Source organism: Oncorhynchus mykiss, chromosome 6 (genome assembly GCF_013265735.2).
Source record: "Oncorhynchus mykiss isolate Arlee chromosome 6, USDA_OmykA_1.1, whole genome shotgun sequence".
In the NCBI taxonomy this organism is placed as follows: domain Eukaryota; kingdom Metazoa; phylum Chordata; class Actinopteri; order Salmoniformes; family Salmonidae; genus Oncorhynchus; species Oncorhynchus mykiss.
Window position 1 is genome coordinate 23,622,724 of NC_048570.1, and position 21,255 is coordinate 23,643,978.

Below are 21,255 nucleotides of genomic sequence, written 5' to 3' on the forward strand. Positions count from 1 at the left end.
AGGATTCAAAGGCTCAAGCCCGATCAGCAGATGATGCTCTGAAGAATGTCTGGTCTGATCATGAAAGTGCCCAGAGAGGATCCTTGCCATCTTTCATCCTCCAGCATTCATACAGCATGCTATGGAATTGAAGAGATAGAAAAGCAGAAAATAGTTCATTATTAAGATCTCCCTATAATTCTAAATGAAGCAAGAAAAACATTATTATGAGTATGGAATCAGGTACACTGATGGTTGTAAAGTGCACTATGGATAAGATCAGGAAGATCAGGAGGCCAATGATCATGGAGGCTATCGCCATGTGAAAGGCTTTCCTACCGAGCCTCTCGGAACCCTCATAGTCCTCCTCATCATAACTGTTCTGAGACTTCAGAAGACAGGAGAGGGAGAAACAGAGAGAGAGGGCGGGAGGACAAGAACAATGGGTACAGTTGAGGCAGAGCAACAGAAAATATCACTTTTAAACAATTGGAACCATTAATCAAGAAACGGTGTAAAGTTTTCTATAATTATTCATCAATAACCATTACTGTAACAGTGTACACCATTAGTGGACACTGGGGAGATACAGGTAGGTTTAATCCCAGCCAATAAATCATCTAATATTTAGCCAGAGATTCAGAGGGTGACACACCAGTTAAAGAGATCATAATACTACGAATGGAGGGAAGAGTGACTCTGTATCATTGGTGAGTCAGATGAAAAGGCTGGACTGGACTTGTAAACACTCAATCATTTCTATGGGAAACCCTTCTGGCACTGATCAGTACACTTCTCTGTTTCTCACCCCGTCCCTGTGGCATCTTAAATTCATCTTTATATTAAGGTTTGTCAGAGTGCTGTGGATTACTCAGTGTCATGTGCTCCTCATCTTGTTTCTCACAGCCACAAAGCTGCAACAGCTGCCATTGGCACACATGAGGTTTAATGGATCCTTAAGTCGATCTAATTAATATAATAAAATAAATCCATCAAAATCAGTCTGTTTGAGAAAGAGATATCTGTTTACCACATCTGCCTGTTTGCCTTCCTCATCTGCTGTGGAAAGTGGCAGAGCTACAGCCTTGTTTGTCAGACTCGGGGCCTCATTTAAAACCGTTGCGTACATTTTATACTAGATATCTGCTTGCACCATTTCTGAAAAGCCTGCCCATGCACGCAATATTGAGATTAATAAACTTGGTGCACACCATAAGTAGCCTATGCATTTTTCCCTAATAAATCAGACCTGTCGTAAAACTGTGCGTGTGAACGAGCATTATAACTCCGCCTAAAAATTGCCAACCATTCACCTTTTATGGTGACAATAATGTCCTTATTTGCTGTATACTTTGGAAGTATTAGAACTAGGCTAAGACACCATCTAAAGGAAATAGCAATGGAAAAGTGTATCAAATGTTTTTGGAGAATGTTTTCTTTTGCAGTGATATTTGGTGTAGTCTAACTGACCGTTTCTGAAAGACAAAAATAATTGCAAATTGTTGTCCACCTGTAAGCACACTGTTTGATTTCAATAACGTTTTGCATTTACTTTTTCCCGAACCTAAATATGTTGCACTGCCTGCGAATTCTGAAACATTGCCTACTCTGAAAAATATGAAAACTACAGTAGGCCTACTTACAGTGGTAGCCTAAACATTTCAATGCAAAGCATCAATTGTGTATCAACTGTCTGTTCACCTGTTCAATTCTACTATATGCATAGAGCAAAAACAGGAAATTAAAAGCCTATTTAATACCTGTAGGCCCAATTAAATTAGACATGCACATGGCAATTTGTTGTATGGCTACTTTGGGAATATGAACTCATGTCCAGAAAAGGTGAAAACTATTGCAAAATATATTTATTATATGTATTTTGTATTATATTTATCAATTAAATATTGTCTACTCCAGAAATTTGACATTACATTATTCAGACGTAGCCTACAAAAGGTGAACCATCTGTTCTACGTTAAACTGAGCTTCATTTCCGATCACAGAGCTAAATAGTTGTAATAGCTTAACTACGCTGAACCAAAATATAAGTAGCTTATCTACACTGAACCAAAATATAAATAGCTTATTTACACTAAACCCAAATATAAATGTAACATGTAAAGTGTTGGTCCCAGAATAAAATAAAAGATCCCAGAAATGTTCTATATGCACAAAAAGCTTATTTCTCTCAAATGTTGTGCACAAATTTGTTGACATTCCTGTTAGCGAGCTTTCTCTGTTGCCAAGATAATCCATCCACCTGACCGTTGTGGAATATCAAGAAGCTGATTAAACATCATGATCATTATACAGATGCACCTTGTGCTGGGGACAATAAAAGGCCACTCTAAAATGTGCAGTTTGGTCACACAACACAATGCCACAGACATCTCAAGTTATGAGGGAGTGTGCAATTGGCATGCTGATTGCAGGAATGTTCACCAAATCTGTTGCCAGAGAATTTAATGTTCATTTCTCTACCACAATGTTGTTTTAGAGAATTTGGCGCTACTTCCAACCGGCCTCACAACCGCAGACCTCGTGTAACCACGCCAGCCCAGGACCTACACATCCGTAGGATCGTCTGAGACCAGCCACCCAGACAGCTGATGAAACTGGGTTTGCACAACCAAAGCATTAATGCACAAATGGTCAGAAACCGTCTCAGGGAAGCTCACTTGCGTGCTCGTCATCCTTACCAGGGTCTTGACCTGACTGCAGTTCGGCGTCATAACCAACTTCAGTGAGCAAAAGCCTTCCATTGCCACTGGCACGCTAGAGAAGTGTGCTCTTCACTGAAGAGTCCCGGTTTCAACTATACTGGGCAGATGGCAGACAACGTGTATGGTGCTCAGTTTGCTGATGTCGACTTTGTGAACAGAGTGCCCCATGGTGGCGGTGGGGTTATGGTATGGGCAGGCATAAGCTATGGACAACGAACACAATTGCATTTTATCGATGGCTATTTGAATGCACAGAAATACTGTGACGAGATTCTGAGGCTCATTGTTGTGCCATTTATCCGACGCCATCACCTCATGTTTCAGCATGATAATGCATGGCCCCATGTACACAATTCCTGGAAGCTGAAAATGTCCCAGTTCTTACATGCCCTGCATACTCACCAGACATGTCACCCATTGAGCATGTTTGGGATTCTCTGGAACATCGTGTACGACAGCGTGTTTCAGTTCTCGCCAATATCCAGCAACTTCGCACAGCTATTGAAGAGGAGTGGGACAACATTCCACAGGCCACAATCAACAGCCTGATCAACTCTTAGGTTAAATCAAACATATGCACTACAACTGCCTCTGCAATGCAATGCTGCAGGGCAAATGCAGCGTTCCATTGGAAATGAATGTACTTCTGGTGTACCAAAATGTAAAATGTAAAATGGGTTTGATTGAGGCGTTACACCTCGATCACACAGACAGCTTCATTGCGTTTTGGTACACCATAAGCAGTGGCGACCCATCATTCAGGGCAGGTGGGACAATAAAGCTGCATACACACATGGTCTCTTTTTTGTTTTCTTGAGTAAGTCAGCTCCAAAATGCAGGTGTTTCAGCCTAGCTCCGTGCTTCTGCGGTGGTGGAACGAGCCAACAGAAAATAGGAGCACTGCACCATGATTGGCTCAGTGTTCTGTCACTCAGTTTAAGTCCTTAGTAAGGGTAGACATCCAACATTTTAGCCCTTTGGGTCCTGCCATAGAGTTATATTACAAGTGCCCTTCCAAGAAGGCTCAAGGTCATTGGCCACAGATAAAATTACGTCAAATCATGTTATATGTACAGTAGCTTTGATTGGACTGAGGATGTCAAGAGTCTTAGCTAGCAGTCATCATGAATTAAGTCGACAATCTACTAGCACATCCTTTTAAATCCTTGTCATATGAAGAGAAATAATGAAGAGAAATGATAGATAAAATGTATCGTTGCTCATCGGCCATTGGACATAAAGATTACACAACAAGTTGAAAATCGCAAATTCAACAAATGAGTAATCTGTAAAGAATCAGTGGCTAACTGCAGGCATTGCAAAGCAACCACTAACGTTAGCCTGCTATTCATTGGAGTGCTGTGTGTTTTTTCCCCAGAATTCCCACCATAAATCCAGAGAATGCCAGACTTTTATGACAAAATTTGCAAACAAAGGACTGCCGCGCCACCTTCAAAAGGTGAGTCCAAAAATGTCTTGTATGCTGCTGCATAAATTATGTTATATGCCAGGGAGATATGTATACTGTAGCTAAGAAAGTAACACTAAGTGTATGTTGTGTAGTAAGCTGTTTGTAGCCCATGTGCCTCACCCTAATAATTTGGTATATTTTAACCAACGCGTTATTGTAAACACATTGTTCATGGCTGGTGTGTGCTTCTTTTTGTACAGCATAGACAGTGCTACCGATAGTAGTGGTGGTGCTTGGCTTGCACATGCAAATTCAGCACACCAACATTCTACAATAGAATTGTGTTATTTAATGTGTCAATTGAAAAGCTTATTTAACGTGTCAAATAGTCTTATATGACGTGTATTTTTTTTGACTCTCAAAGACCCAAACGACGTGCAATGTGCCTCACCCTAATAATTTGGTCTATTTTCACCTCTCAATTTCGCCTACTGTTCTAACTTGGTGCACATGTAGCCTATAACCTGTTTTATAGAAATGTAATCATTGAATATTGTAAGAGCTTTCATTGTCTGTTGATATGTCCCCTGTATTTATCCTACGGTTCTGACTTGGTGTACGGAGAGAATACTGTAAGAACGGCCCATGTTCTGAATTCTTTTGCTGTATAAAAGTGCTGAAGAAATAGTTATATTGACTACGTCCGTCATCGCTTGCTCATTAATGTCTTAATCAAAATTACGGATTGCCTCTTATCCTCTTGTCGTCCCCTTGTGCCATAGTTTGCACATCTCAACTGTCAGTAGAAACCACATTTTTTAAGCAAGTCAGCCATATCAACTATGTTTTTTTAAAAGGCAGTAAATGAGGCTGAATGAACAGTTTTGCTGCCAGATAAGGCCTCACTGAAAGCCAGGTGTAGCAGTGGTAAGGTGTTGGGATAGCTTTTTGTAGGCCATAACAGTTTGTGGGTACCGTTTGTCACAGTTATAGTGAAATTAATGTATTTAGTGTTGTGGCTTTGCTGGCATGCATCCCACATGTTTTGTTTGTTTGCCCCACTAAGATTTACATGCTAAAATCGCCACTGAAAAGTACATTCATTTCCAATGGAACGCTGCATTTGCCATGCAGCAGGCAGAGGCAGTTGCAATGCGTTCTGTGTATGTTTACTTTATTGAACGTGTGCGTCAAACTGTATGCGTAGACGTCTTGACAGACAAGGTAGCAGAAGGTGAATGTTGAACTTTTGTTGCATACATATACAGATGACGTCCTTACAGAGTAGACTACGTGTGCTTCAATTAGCTGGCTCGGTGCAGTAGGAGGAAGATTTTTGTGTGTGAAAAAATATGAATGTCTAGATTACACTATCCCGCGAATCTCCCGCAAAATCATCTTGTTGTCCCACATTTGGGTATTTTCATTTAAATGTGGTCACCCACGTCTGAAGGTAACCCGGTACCATTTTTTTTAAATGATGGAAGTATGAGTAGTTTTGTGGCAGGAAAAAAAAGGGTTAACTGTGTCTCTCTATATATATATATCCTGAGCTTTCTTATATCTCCTAGATATAGGACAGACACTTCAAAACCTTATTCCTGATGATACATTTTGGACTGTTTTGCCATTTATGAACGTGTTATTCAATGCATTTCTAATGGCTGTAGTAGTAAAGGCCAAATTCAGTATTTAATAAAAATATATAGAGTATACACAACATGGCCAAAAGTAGGTGGACACCCCTTCAAATAAGTGGATTCGGCTATTTCAGCCACACCCATTGCTGACAGGTGTATAAAATCGAGCATACAGCCATGCCATCTCCATAAACAAACATTGGCAATAGAATGGCCGATACTGAAGAGCTCAGTGACTTTCAACATGGCACTGTCATAGGATGCCACCTTTCCAACAAGTCAGCTCATCAAATTTCTGCCTTGCTAGAGCTGCCCGGGCAACTGTATGTCCTGTCTCCAGAAACAACGTCCGCACAAGAACTGTTCTTCGGGAGCTTCATGAAATGGGTTTCCATGGCCGGGCAGCAGCACACAAGCCTAAGATCACCATGCACAATGCCAAGCGTCGACTGGAGTGGTGTAAAGCTGGAGCAATGGAAACGGGCTCTCTGGAGTGATGAATAACGCTTCACCATCTGGAGTCCGACGGACTAATCTGGGTTTGGCGGATGCCAGGAGAATGCTACCTGACCCAATGCATAGTGCCAACTGTAAAGTTTGGCGGAGGAGGAATAATGGTCTGGCTCTGTTTTTCATGATTCGGGCTAGGTCCCTTATTTCCAGTGAAGAGAAATTGTAATGCTACAGCACACAATGACATTCTAGACGATTCTGTGCTTCCAACTTTCTGGCAACAGTTTGTGGAAGGCCCTTTCCTGTTACAGCTTGACAGTGCCCCTGTGCACAAAGCGAGGTCCATACAATTTTATTTTTTTAACATGGTATTAATTGTCATTTTTTACAATTTAACAATCATCAGAAAAATACGACACAGATAATTCCTCGTTACTCCTTCCACCTACACAAAACAGCATGCTACATGGGAGCACATCGTACAAAACCCTTCCCTCCCCAACCCATTAACACCCCCCTCCCTCCCATCTACCAGTATTAGCGTTGATGATTAACAAAAACTAAACAGAATGACCCTCACATTCAATGTAGAAAATAAATTATCAACGCAAAAACAAATAATACATTAAGAAAGAAAATAATAATGAGGCAGCTAAGGTGACGTCTCTAGAAACTGCTGAAAGTCCCCACAGACCTCAGTAAATTCAAAGGGTTCATTACGTGAATTGTAGTAATTTTTTCAGATGGAATATAGCATGTTAGTTTTAACCACATCTGCTTGCTTGGCGGAGTGTCACTCTTCCATTAAATAGCTGTGCATTTATTGGCTGCCAATTGAATTAATCTGGTTTTGCAGTCATCTTCAAGAAGAATAAGGGAAGGATCTAGTGGTACAGTCATTTTAGTGACCTGTGATAAGATCTGAATAATGTTATTCCAATAATTGCCTTGCTCAGGGCAGGACAAAAACATATGCATAATATGTGTGTTAAATTAAAGATGCTGAGCATCTAAAAAAGAGCTTTTCTCATCCTCAACAATGAGACCAAGGTCATCATGCCACTTCATGCAAGCCTTCAGAGCGTCATCGTACCCCAACAGACCTTGAAGACCAGAGTACACGTAAGAAATTAAACCTTTGACCCTGTCACGGTGAGTGAATGAGGACCCAAAAGCGAATTAACTTAACAGAGCTTCTTTAATTACCAAACATAGGTAGGTTCAGACAGACCGGCAGATTCCGACAGGACAGGACAAGGTTACAGCAAACATGACGATAGTCTGGTTCAGGCATGAAACACAACAAACAAGAATCCGACAAGGACAGGAACAAAAACAGAGAGAGATATAGGGGACTAATCAGAGGGAAAAAGGGAACAGGTGGGAAACGGGGTGACGAGGTAGTCAGGAGGAGACAAGGAACAGCTGGGGGAAAGCGGGGGAGAAAAGGTAACCTAATACGACCAGCAGAGGGAGACAGGGTGAAAGGAAAGGACAGAAAGACACAACATGACAATACATGACAGTACCCCCCCACTCACCGAGCGCCTCCTGGCGCACTCGAGGAGGAAACCTGGCGGCAACGGAGGAAATCCTCGATCAGCGCACGGTCCAGCACGTCCCGAGAGGGAACCCAACTCCTCTCCTCAGGACCGTACCCCTCCCAATCAACGAGGTACTGGTGACCACGGCCCCGAGGACGCATGTCCAAAATCCTGCGGACCCTGTAGATGGGTGCGCCCTCGACAAGGATGGGGGGGGAGGGGGGAAGACGAGCGGGGGCGCGAAGAACGGGCTTAATACAGGAGACATGGAAGACCGGGTGGACGCGACGAAGGTATCGCGGAAGAAGAAGTCGAACTGCGACAGGATTAATGACCCGAGAAATACGGAACGGACCAATGAACCGCGGGGTCAACTTGCGAGAAGCCGTCTTAAGGGGAAGGTTCTGAGTGGAGAGCCAAACTCTCTGACCGCGACAATATCTAGGACTCTTAGTTCTACGCTTATTAGCAGCCCTCACAGTCTGCGTCCTATAACGGCAAAGTGCAGACCTGACCCTCTTCCAGGTGCGCTCGCAACGTTGGACAAAAGCCTGAGCGGAGGGGACGCTGGACTCGGCGAACTGAGATGAGAACAGCGGAGGCTGGTACCCGAGGCTACTCTGAAAAGGAGATAGCCCGGTCGCAGACGAAGGAAGCGAGTTGTGGGCGTATTCTGCCCAGGGGAGCTGTTCTGACCAAGACGCAGGGTTGCGAAAAGAAAGACTGCGTAAGATGCGACCAATAGTCTGATTGGCCCGTTCTGCTTGACCGTTAGACTGGGGGTGAAAGCCGGAAGAGAGACTGACGGAAGCCCCAATCAAACGGCAAAACTCCCTCCAAAATTGAGACGTGAATTGCGGACCTCTGTCCGAAACGACGTCTGACGGAAGGCCATGAATTCTGAAAACATTCTCGATGATGATTTGTGCCGTCTCTTTAGCAGAAGGAAGCTTAGCAAGGGGAATGAAATGAGCCGCCTTAGAGAACCTATCGACAACCGTAAGAATAACAGTCTTCCCCGCTGACGAAGGCAGTCCGGTGACAAAATCTAAGGCGATGTGAGACCACGGTCGAGAGGGAATGGGAAGCGGCCTGAGACGGCCGGCAGGAGGGGAGTTACCGGACTTAGTCTGCGCGCAGACCGAACAAGCAGCCACGAAACGACGCGTGTCATGCTCCCGGGTGGGCCACCAAAAACGCTGGCGAATGGAAGCAAGCGTACCCCGAACGCCAGGGTGGCCGGCTAACTTGGCAGAGTGAGCCCACTGAAGAACGGCCAGACGAGTAGGAACGGGAACGAAAAGAAGGTTCCTAGGACAAGCGCGCGGCGACGGAGTGTGAGTGAGCGCTTGCTTTACCTGCCTCTCAATTCCCCAGACAGTCAACCCGACAACACGCCCCTCAGGGAGAATCCCCTCGGGGTCAGTGGAGGCTACTGAAGAACTGAAGAGACGAGATAAAGCATCAGGCTTGGTGTTCTTAGAGCCCGGACGATAAGAAATCACGAACTCGAAACGAGCGAAAAACAGCGCCCAACGCGCCTGACGCGCATTAAGTCGTTTGGCAGAACGGATGTACTCAAGGTTCCTATGGTCAGTCCAAACGACAAAAGGAACGGTCGCCCCCTCCAACCACTGTCGCCATTCGCCTAGGGCTAACCGGATGGCGAGCAGTTCGCGGTTTCCCACATCATAGTTACGTTCCGACGGGGACAGGCGATGAGAAAAATACGCGCATGGGTGGACCTTGTCGTCAGAGAGGGAGCGCTGAGAAAGAATGGCTCCCACGCCCACCTCTGACGCGTCAACCTCGACAACGAACTGTCTAGAGACGTCAGGTGTAACAAGGATAGGAGCGGATGTAAAACGATTCTTGAGGAGATCAAAAGCTCCCTGGGCGGAAACGGACCACTTAAAGCACGTCTTGACAGAAGTAAGGGCTGTGAGAGGAGCTGCCACCTGACCGAAATTACGGATGAAACGACGATAGAAGTTCGCGAAGCCGAGAAAGCGCTGCAGCTCGACGCGTGACTTAGGGGCGGGCCAATCAATGACAGCTTGGACCTTAGCGGGATCCATCTTAATGCCTTCAGCGGAAATAACAGAACCGAGAAATGTGACGGAGGAGGCATGAAAAGTGCACTTCTCAGCCTTCACAAAAAGACAATTCTCTAAAAGGCGCTGGAGGACACGTCGAACGTGCTGAAGATGAATCTGGAGTGACGGTGAAAAAATCAGGATATCGTCAAGGTAAACGAAAACAAAGATGTTCAGCATGTCTCTCAGGACATCATTGACTAATGCCTGAAAGACAGCTGGAGCGTTAGCGAGGCCGAAAGGAAGAACCCGGTATTCAAAGTGCCCTAACGGAGTGTTAAACGCCGTCTTCCACTCGTCCCCCTCCCTGATGCGCACGAGATGGTAAGCGTTACGAAGGTCCAACTTAGTGAAAAACCTGGCTCCCTGCAGGATCTCGAAGGCTGAAGACATAAGAGGAAGCGGATAACGATTCTTAACTGTTATGTCATTCAGCCCTCGATAATCTATGCAGGGGCGCAGAGACCCGTCCTTCTTCTTGACAAAAAAAAACCCCGCTCCGGCGGGAGAGGAGGAGGGGACTATGGTACCGGCGTCAAGAGCTACAGACAAATAATCCTCGAGAGCCTTACGTTCGGGAGCCGACAGAGAGTATAGTCTACCCCGGGGGGGAGTGGTTCCCGGAAGGAGATCAATACTACAATCATACGACCGGTGTGGAGGAAGAGAGGTGGCCCTGGACCGACTGAACACCGTGCGCAGATCGTGATATTCCTCCGGCACCCCTGTCAAATCACCAGGCTCCTCCTGTGAAGAAGAGACAGAGGAAACAGGAGGGATAGCAGACATTAAACATTTCACATGACAAGAGACGTTCCAGGAGAGGATAGAATTACTAGACCAATTAATGGAAGGATTATGACAAACTAGCCAGGGATGGCCCAAAACAACAGGTGTAAAAGGTGAACGAAAAATCAAAAAAGAAATGGTTTCGCTATGATTACCAGAAACAGTGAGGGTTAAAGGTAGCGTCTCACGCTGAATCCTGGGGAGAGGACTACCATCCAGGGCGAACAAGGCCGTGGACTCCCTTAACTGTCTGAGAGGAATGTCATGTTCCCGAGCCCAGGTCTCGTCCATAAAACAGCCCTCCGCCCCAGAGTCTATTAAGGCACTGCAGGAAGCTGACGAACCGGTCCAGCGTAGATGGACCGACAAGGTAGTGCAGGATCTTGAAGGAGAGACAGGAGTAGTAGCGCTCACCAGTAGCCCTCCGCTTACTGATGAGCTCTGGCTTTTACTGGACATGAAGTGACAAAATGACCAGCAGAACCGCAATAGAGACAGAGGCGGTTGGTGATTCTCCGTTCCCTCTCCTTAGTCGAGATGCGGATACCTCCCAGCTGCATAGGCTCAGCTCCCGAGCCGGCAGAGGAAGATGGTAGTGATGCGGAGAGGGGGGCAACGGAGAGCGCGAGCTCCTTTCCACGAGCTCGGTGACGAAGATCAACCCGTCGCTCAATGCGAATAGCGAGTTCAATCAAGGAATCCACGCTGGAAGGAACCTCCCGGGAGAGAATCTCATCCTTTACCTCTGCGCGGAGACCCTCCAGAAGACGAGCGAGCAAGGCCGGCTCGTTCCAGCCACTGGAGGCAGCAAGAGTGCGAAACTCAATAGAGTAGTCAGTTATGGATCGATTGCCTTGACATAGGGAAGACAGGGCCCTGGAAGCCTCCTCCCCCAAAACAGATCGATCAAAAACCCGTATCATCTCCTCCTTAAAGTCCTGATACTGGTTAGTACACTCAGCCCTTGCCTCCCAGATTGCCGTGCCCCACTCACGAGCCCGTCCAGTAAGGAGAGATATGACGTAGGCGACACGAGCAGTGCTCCTGGCGTAAGTGTTGGGCTGGAGAGAAAACACAATATCACACTGGGTGAGGAACGAGCGGCATTCAGTGGGCTCCCCAGAGTAACACGGCGGGTTATTGATTCTGGGCTCCGGAGATTCGAAAGCCCTGGAAGTGGCCGGTGGATCGAGGCGGAGATGGTGAACCTGTTCTGTGAGGTTGGAGACTTGGGTGGCCAGGGTCTCAACGGCATGTCGAGCAGCAGACAATTCCTGCTCGTGTCTGCCTAGCATCGCTCCCTGGATCTCGACGGCTGAGTGGAGAGGATCCGAAGTCGCTGGGTCCATTCTTGGTCGGATTCTTCTGTCACGGTGAGTGAATGAGGACCCAAAAGCGAATTAACTTAACAGAGCTTCTTTAATTACCAAACATAGGTAGGTTCAGACAGACCGGCAGATTCCGACAGGACAGGACAAGGTTACAGCAAACATGACGATAGTCTGGTTCAGGCATGAAACACAACAAACAAGAATCCGACAAGGACAGGAACAAAAACAGAGAGAGATATAGGGGACTAATCAGAGGGAAAAAGGGAACAGGTGGGAAACGGGGTGACGAGGTAGTCAGGAGGAGACAAGGAACAGCTGGGGGAAAGCGGGGGAGAAAAGGTAACCTAATACGACCAGCAGAGGGAGACAGGGTGAAAGGAAAGGACAGAAAGACACAACATGACAATACATGACAGACCCCTTTCCTCTCCAGCCACAGTTTATCAGTTATAGGTTTACACATGGACTGAATCCTACCTCCATGCCTAGTGGCAATATAATGCCTAACCTGTAGGTACTTGAAGAAATGAGTTTGAGGTAACTGAAAATGAAATGGCAGTTGTTGAAAGTATAGTAGTTCAGCTTCTCAATACAGATGACCAAATGTTTTAATTCCTTTGTTGAAACAAGAAAATGTAATAGCATCTCTCAGGGGTTTGGGTAAGATGGGGTTATTATAGAAAGGTGTTTGTTCATATATAGATTTATACCCTTCTGTTTGTTTATGGACTTCAATCAATAAGTGGAGCGGCAGGGTAGCCTAGTGATTAGAGCGTTGAACTAGTAACCGGAAGGTTGCAAGTTCAAACCCTGAGCTGACAAGGTACAAATCTGTTGTTTTACCCCTGAACAGGCAGTTAACCCACTGTTCCTAGGCCGTCATTGAAAATAAGAATTTGTTCTTAACTGACTTGCCTAGTAAAATAAAATAGTATTTTTAATGAAAACGTTGTTTATGAGACCTAGCAAAGCTTTAGGTGGGCTAATGTAAGGTATATTTGCCAATATTGCAAGGGACAGACACTCTTCCGCTATCTGTCTCCAAGAGGGTGAACTTGTTGTATTTTACCATACCCACACAGCCTTTACAGTAATACAACTGTAAGTCAGGTAGGGTAAGTCCTTTTTCTGAGTATGGTTGGCATAAAGTTGTAAGTTTCACTCTTGGGGGTTTCCCTTTCCACAGAAATGAAGACATCTTCCAATTAAGTTGTTTGAAAAAAACTTTGGGAATAGGAAAGGGCAAAGTTTGAAAAAGGTACCAAAGAATTTTGGTAATATGTTAATCTTTACACAATTGACCTGCCCAGTAAGAGAAATTGGTAAATCCCACCATCAATCCAATTCTTCCCCAACCTTTTTGAGAAGTGGAGTATAGTTCAGTTGATATGTCTTAATAATTTCAGAAAGAATTTGCAATCCAAGGTATGTCATTTTCTGAGGTCTCCAAGAAAACAGCTGGTCTAAGATTGGTTTCTGCATAGCTGCCCTGTTAATAGACATAATTATACTCTTCGATAGGTTCATTTTATACCCTGCAAAGGTCCCATATTCTTTCAGGATGTCAACTAGAGTGAAATTTCTGGTTTAGTGAGGTAAAGCAAAATGTATCAGCATATAGCGAGACCAGATGTTCACGCCCACCTATACGAACACCATGGATGGATGGATGAGATCTAAAAGCTTCTGCCAGTGGCTCTATAGCCAAAGAAAAAAGGAGAGGACTAGCGGGACAACCCTGTCTTGTGCCACGTGATAGAGAGAACTGTGAGGAAATGTTTCCATTAGTCAGGATCTGAGCTACCGGACATTTGCACAGTAATCTAATCAGACCTACATACAGTGCCTTGCGAAAGTATTCGGCCCCCTTGAACTTTGCGACCTTTTGCCACATTTCAGGCTTCAAACATAAAGATATAAAACTGTATTTTTTTGTGAAGAATCAACAACAAGTGGGACACAATCATGAAGTGGAACGACATTTATTGGATATTTCAAACTTTTTTTAACAAATCAAAAACTGAAAAATTGGGCGTGCAAAATTATTCAGCCCCTTTACTTTCAGTGCAGCAAACTCTTTCCAGAAGTTCAGTGAGGATCTCTGAATGATCCAATGTTGACCTAAATGACTAATGATGATAAATACAATCCACCAAGTCTCCGTATAAATGCACCTGCACTGTGATAGTCTCAGAGGTCCGTTAAAAGCGCAGAGAGCATCATGAAGAACAAGGAACACACCAGGCAGGTCCGAGATACTGTTGTGAAGAAGTTTAAAGCCGGATTTGGATACAAAAATATTTCCCAAGCTTTAAACATCCCAAGGAGCACTGTGCAAGCGATAATATTGAAATGGAAGGAGTATCAGACCACTGCAAATCTACCAAGACCTGGCCGTCCCTCTAAACTTTCAGCTCATACAAGGAGAAGACTGATCAGAGATGCAGCCAAGAGGCCCATGATCACTCTGGATGAACTGCAGAGATCTGGGTGGGAGACTCTGTCCATAGGACAACAATCAGTTGTATATTGTACAAATTGTACAAATCTGGCCTTTATGGAAGAGTGGCAAGAAGAAAGCCATTTCTTAAAGATATCCATAAAAAGTGTTGTTTAAAGTTTGCCACAAGCCACATGGGAGACACACCAAACATGTGGAAGAAGGTGCTCTGGTCAGATGAAACCAAAATTAAACTTTTTGGCAACAATGCAAAACGTTATGTTTGGCGTAAAAGCAACACAGCTGAACACACCATCCCCACTGTCAAACATGGTGGTGGCAGCATCATGGTTTGGGCCTGCTTTTCTTCAGCAGGGACAGGGAAGATGGTTAAAATTGATGGGAAGATGGATGGAGCCAAATACAGGACCATTCTGGAAGAAAACCTGATGGAGTCTGCAAAAGACCTGAGACTGGGACGGAGATTTGTCTTCCAACAAGACAATGATCCAAAACATAAAGCAAAATCTACAATGGAATGGTTCAAAAATAAACATATCCAGGTGTTAGAATGGCCAAGTCAAAGTCCAGACCTGAATCCAATCGAGAATCTGTGGAAAGAACTGAAAACTGCTGTTCACAAATGCTCTCCATCCAACCTCACTGAGCTCGAGCTGTTTTGCAAGGAGGAATGGGAAAAAATGTCAGTCTCTCGATGTGCAAAACTGATAGAGACATACCCCAAGCGACTTACAGCTGTAATCGCAGCAAAAGGTGGCGCTACAAAGTATTAACTTAAGGGGGCTGAATAATTTTGCACGCCCAATTTTTCAGTTTTTGATTTGTTAAAAAAGTTTGAAATATCCAATAAATGTCGTTCCACTTCATGATTGTGTCCCACTTGTTGTTGATTCTTCACAAAAAAATACAGTTTTATATCTTTATGTTTGAAGCCTGAAATGTGGCAAAAGGTTGCAAAGTTCAAGGGGGCCGAATACTTTCGCAATGCACTGTACTTAGGTCCAATATTCATCCTCTGTAAAACTTCAAACAGTTAGGTCCATTTTATGCGGTCGAAAGCTTTTTCCGCACCTAATGAAGCTGCCAGTACAGGTTCTTGGTCATTCTCTACATAATGCATAATATTAAATAATCTTCTGATATTATCAGGAGATGAGCGGTTTCTGACAAAGCTTGTTTGGTCCATATCAACCAAGTCAGGAAGAACCTTATCTAGTCTAAGAGCTATGAGTTTTGCAAGAATCTTATGTGAAGTGTTCAACTAAGTTATTGGTCTATGCGACCCACAAAGCAGAGGATCTTTCCCAGGTTTGAACAAAACTGTGGTCAGTGCTTATTCAAGTGTGTCTGGGAGCTTTTCTGTCTCTATGGCATAATTAAACATATCTCAAAGAGGCTTGATTCGTTTGGGTAAAAATGATCTTTAGAATTCAATAGGGAATTCGTCTAACCTTGGTGATTTTCCCCCAGCAATGTTGAAAATGGGTTCCCTAATTCCCTCAAATGTATTCTCTTTCTCATAGTACTCTCTGTCCTTATCAGTTATAGCTTGTAAATTGAGTTTGTTCAAAAACTTATGTATTGTGGCAGGGGCATCCCCTTCAGACTTGTACAGTGTTTCATAAAACTCCCCTAAAGACTAGATTAATTACCTCAGGACCCTGAACAACTGCATTATTTGTTAGCCTAATAGAGCTAATATCTCTACCAGCTTCCTCTCGCCTTATCTGCCAAGCCAGCAACATTCCTGCTTTATCATCTCCATGTTCATAAGACTCCTGAACATCTAATGAAATGGCGACCCAGACTATTTGCATGCCCCCCCATTTTACATGGCTGCTACTCTCTGTTAATATATATGCATGGTCACTTTAATAACTCTACCGACATGTACATATTACCTCAATTACCTCGATACCAGTGCCCCCACACATTGACTCTGTACCGGTACCCCCTGTATATAGCCTCGCTATTGTTATTTTACTGCTGCTCTTTAATTATTGGTTTATTATTTATTTCTTATTCTTATTTATCTTACATTTTCAAGGTATTTTTATTTATTTTTTAACTGCATTTTTGGTTAGGGCTTGTAAGTAAGCATTTGACTGTAGGGTCTACACCTATTGTATTCCACGCATGTGACAAATATAATTTGAAGGGGGTAGATCCAGAATTTTGGGAATAGTTTCCTTCTACAGCCTCCGGGTAACCTTGAAATCACAAATTCGAGCGCTTTTGGAAATGTTCGTAAGAATCTAATTTCTACCCGAGTTTAGAGATGGCGTCTTCCAACTTCTTGCACTTTTGATTCACGTCCTAGCGGACATCCAGGATGGCAGCCTGGTGGTCAGCATGGTCTTTTACTAGCTTTGTCACTCGTCCCTTTGACTTTCTGGTTTTAGAGGAGTTTATTGACCAGCACATCAATTTTGCTGAGGCGTTCAGAAAGTGTCTCTTGGATTTTTGTTACACCCTTGTCCATCTCCATTCTGAACCATGCTGGTGCTTATTCCAAGCTAGCATCCGTCGAGGCTGAAGAAGGGCTGTCAGAGGTTGACGCTTTTCCATGCCTCGTCTGAGGCTTTGCTAGATTGGGCATCTTTTGTTTTGGCGATAAAAGAGATGTTTTAACTTCCAACTCACTATTAATGAACAGGTAAACCATGTCAAAATGCCTTAACATTTTATGAAAGTTCAAGGGCGCTACGCAGACAGGTCTTGTTAGAGCTTCGCCATTGCTGGAAGTCTACAGAAATTATTTGTTGAGATCGGTGTGGAAGAACTTGACTGCTCTGCACAGAGCCCTGACCTCAACTCCATCTAACATCTTTGAGATTAATTGGAATGCCAACTGCGAGCCGGGCCTAATCATCCAACAACAGTTTACGACCTCACTAACGCCCTTGTGGCTGAATGGAAACAAGTCCCAGCAGCAATGTTCCAACATCTAGTGGAAAGCCTTCCCAGAAGAGTGGAGTCTGTTATAGCAGCAAACGGGGGACCAACTCCATATTAATGCCCATGATTTTGGAATAAGATGTTTGACGAGCAGGCGTCTACATACTTTTGGTCATGTAGTGTATATATTAATTTCATACCTACAGGGAACCTAAAATGTTATGCTACGACCATATTAAAACAACCCCCCCCCCCCCCCCCCACCCCCCACCAACGGCTTAGGCTTTTTGGGGTTAATGAAAAGGAAAGGAGAAAGTTAACAGTGGTGATTGCTCTACTGAAACTACAAAACCCTATCAGATACAGATGGAGGCCATCCAGAAGTGTGCCTCTCCACCCTAACCCCCCTTGCTGTTACTTCAAAAACAATATGGCTTTACTCCAAATTTGGACACTCAGGGCTGAATACTGGTGTGTTAACTCAGACAGTCACACAAATCATACATTGATGTCACATACTCTTAATCAGTCCATACAGTGCCTTGCAAAAGTATTCACCCCCCTTGGCGTTTTTACTATTTTGTTTCATTACAACCTGTAATTTAAATAGATTTTTATTTGGATTTCATGCAATGGACATACACAAAATAGTCTGAGTTGGTGAAGTGAAAACATTTAAAAACCTGTTTCAAAAAATACAAAACGGAAAAGTTGTGCGTGCATATGTATTCACCCCTTTGCTAAGAATCCCCCAAATAAGATCTAGTGCAACCAATTACCTTCAGAAGTCACATAATTAGTTAAACGAAGTACACCTGTGTGCAATCTAAGTGTCACATGATCTGATCTCAGTACATATACACCTGTTCTGAACGGCCCCAGAGTCTGCAACACCACTAAGCAAGGGGCACCACCAAGCAAGCGGCACCATGAAGACTAAAGAGCATTCCAAACAGGTCAAGGCCAAAGTTGTGGAGAAGTACAGATCAGGGTTGGGTTATAAAAAAATATCCGAAACTTTGAACATCCCACGGAGCACCATTAAATCCATTATTAAAAAATGGAAAGATTATGGCACCACAACAAACCTGCCAAGAGAGGGCTGCCCACCAAAGCTCACGGACCAAGCAAGGAGGGCATTAATCAGAGAGGCAACAAAGAGACCAACGATAACCCCGAAGAGCTGGGCTTTACAGAAGAGTGGCCAGAAAAAAGCCATTGCTTAAAGAGAAAAATAAGCAAACACGTTTGGTTTTCGCCAAAAGGCATATGGGAGACTCCCCAAACATATGGTAGAAGGTACTCTGGTCAGATGAGACTAAAATTGAGCTTTTTGGCCATCAAGGAAAAAGCAAACCCAACACCTCTCATCACCCCGAGAACACCATCCCCACAGTGGTGGTGGCAGCATCATGCTGTGGGGATGTTTTTCATCGGCAGGGACTGGGAAAATGGTCATAATTGAAGGAATGCTGGATGGCGCTAAATACAGGGAAATTCTTGAGTGAAACCTGTTTCAGTCTTCCAGAGATTTGAGACTGGGATGGAGGGTCACCTTCCAGCAAGACAATGACCCTAAGCATAATGCTAAAGCAACACTCGAGTGGTTTAAAGGGAAACATTTAAACGTTTTGGAATGGCCTAGTCAAAACCCAGACCTCAATCCAATTGAGAATCTGTGGTATGACTTAAATTGCTGTACACCAGCGGTTGTTAGTTATGCACACTCAAGTTTTCTTATTTCTTGTTTGTTTCACAATAAAAAGTATTTTGTATTTTCAAAATATGTTGTTTAAATCAAGTGATACAACCCCCCCCCCCCCCCCCCCCCCCCAAAATCAATTTTAATTCCAGGTTATAAGGCAAGAAAATAGGAAAAATGCCAAGGGGGGTGAATACTTTCGCAAGCCACTGTATGCTCTTCCTGCCCCACAGTACTGCTGTTGATGAGGGGAAACTATAATCACAATAGTCATTGTATTGTGCAAAGCTGTGTCCATTTACTTTGGTTGTCTAAACTCTCCCGGAATGTTAACCCTCCAACACATCTGGGATCTGGGATTTGACACAGTCGTGGACATTTATCCTATCCTATAGTTGAACTTCAGCTCCATTCATGGCCGAGCACACATCGTCAGCATTATGTGTACGTGTGTGACGCTGACAGGGGTTCAAAGAGTTGGATAGGCTATTTTTGTAACTCATGAGACTGAACTTCACAGGCACACTGACTCATTAGCCATTCAGTGATCATACACCACTGACACACTTGCACTGAGACAGGTGCATCACACAGAACAGCATGTATACTTTCAAATAAACTGTTGTGCCACAAAATTACCATGAAGAGTTGTCATGGCTGAGATTTCACTCATGATATACTGCTAATAAAATGATCAGTGTTTCTCAAACATTTTTAAACACAGTCAAAATAACCAGTCCTCAATACCTTAACAGTATCCATATCATTGATCCATCCTCTTTACATCATGCCTGTCTAAAGATGAGACGTGTACTCTATTCTTGACCAACATTGAGGTAGAGGCAAACTCTTGATCAGACTCACCAGTACAGAGAAGACCAGAGCCACGATGTTAACAGGCCAGGCTGGGCAGAAGCAAGTGAGGATGGTCAGGTAGACATAGTTCTTCAGAGGGGGGATCTCCTGGGCCTCCCTGCCCCCCAAGTGGTCAGCACTCACATCCAGCAGCTGCTTGGTCTTCACCTCTGTTGGCTGGGGCGTCCCTGGAGACATTGGACCGGCTAAACAGGTCACACTGGTCAGTCAGAGATGGACAGAAAGGAAGTAGAGGAGCCAGGTAAAAAAGTAAGCCAATGTATGGGAGGAAAAACCTTACCTGGGGACGAGTGTCTTAAGACTGTCTTAGGTGTGAGAAGACTGAAGCAGACTAGGGGCTCCAGCCAGAGATGAGAGATGACCTAATTACTTTCAGGGGTGAATACTATCCTTCTTCTGAGAAAGGAGGGGCACTAGAGGACGGAGAGAGGGAGGGACAGGGAAGAAAGTGAGATGAACAGAGTTCAAGACAGAAAAAGTGAAGAGAAAGTAGATTAAGGCATGCACATAGGGCCCGATTCCAATTTAGTTAATTATGCCTTTCTTACGCACGTCTTTCCTACACACTTCTCAGTAGTTGGTATTCAGACTTACCTTGTGCAGGTGCTCAATGGGCTTTGCAGGCGTGGTTCCCTTGCACGCATTGAATACATGTAATTCAACAGCTGAAAAACCCTCCCACTTGCTGGCAACAGATTTTCTCATGGAATTTTCATTCAATAGGGTTTTCAGTACATTTATCTGAAGCCATCCCTTTAAATACAGCGTACCTTTAAGTATGAATGTTGTCCACACTCACTAGAATATATGGAGAGAACGAGTTCAGAATATTAGGGATAATGTAAGAAAGCCATTAAAATATTTGCGTTTTTTTCTGATAGAAATAACACCATTCTCTATGCACTGCAATTTACTTCATAAGAGCATAGTTATTATTGAACCTTTATTTAACTAGGCAAGTCAGTTAAGAACAAATTCTTATTTTACAATGACAGCCTACGTACAATATTGGATAGGAGTGAGACGTGGGGTGCGTTCGATCGGATTACTTATGTTAAAATCGGTGACCAACTTTCAGTGTGTTGCACTGTGGGGATATAAATTGTCTGACTTGTACCTACATTATCATGTTTGAAGGTATGACCCAGGTGCAGACAGTGTTGAAGAAACAAAAGTTTATTATTTAAACAGGGATAGGCAAACAGGTCAAGCAGGCAGGGGTCAATAATCTAGAGAGAGTGTAAGGCATCGGAACAGCAGGCGGGTTTAGGGTCGGGTCAGGCAGAGGTCGGTAATCTAGAGTAGAGGCAAAGGTACAGGCGGGCAGGCAGGCTCGGTCAAAACTAGAAAAC

The 21,255-nt window shown here is 44.1% G+C and overlaps 1 protein-coding gene across 1 annotated transcript; it reads right to left on the reverse strand.

Annotated features, from left to right (window-relative positions):
* Window positions 1-83: 83 nt before the first annotated feature.
* Window positions 84-20,625, reverse strand: LOC118965070 (transmembrane protein 233). Its single transcript, XM_036981822.1, has 5 exons — window positions 20,498-20,625; window positions 20,184-20,316; window positions 19,892-20,088; window positions 234-367; window positions 84-120 (listed from the first exon to the last, which is right to left on the reverse strand). Exons 3-5 carry the CDS (start codon window positions 20,078-20,080, stop codon window positions 108-110), a joined length of 336 nt encoding a protein of 111 aa, XP_036837717.1. The 5' UTR covers window positions 20,081-20,088; window positions 20,184-20,316; window positions 20,498-20,625; the 3' UTR covers window positions 84-107.
* Window positions 20,626-21,255: the final 630 nt, after the last annotated feature.

Bases quoted from the DNA above. Each gene is read 5' to 3' on its own strand.
- LOC118965070 (XM_036981822.1), bottom strand. From the start codon at position 20,080: ATGTCTCCAGGGACGCCCCAGCCAACAGAGGTGAAGACCAAGCAGCTG. The intron at 368-19,891 runs GTGAGTCTGATC...TGTCTTCTGAAG, and splicing joins CTCTGGTCTTCTCTGTACTG to TCTCAGAACAGTTATGATGA.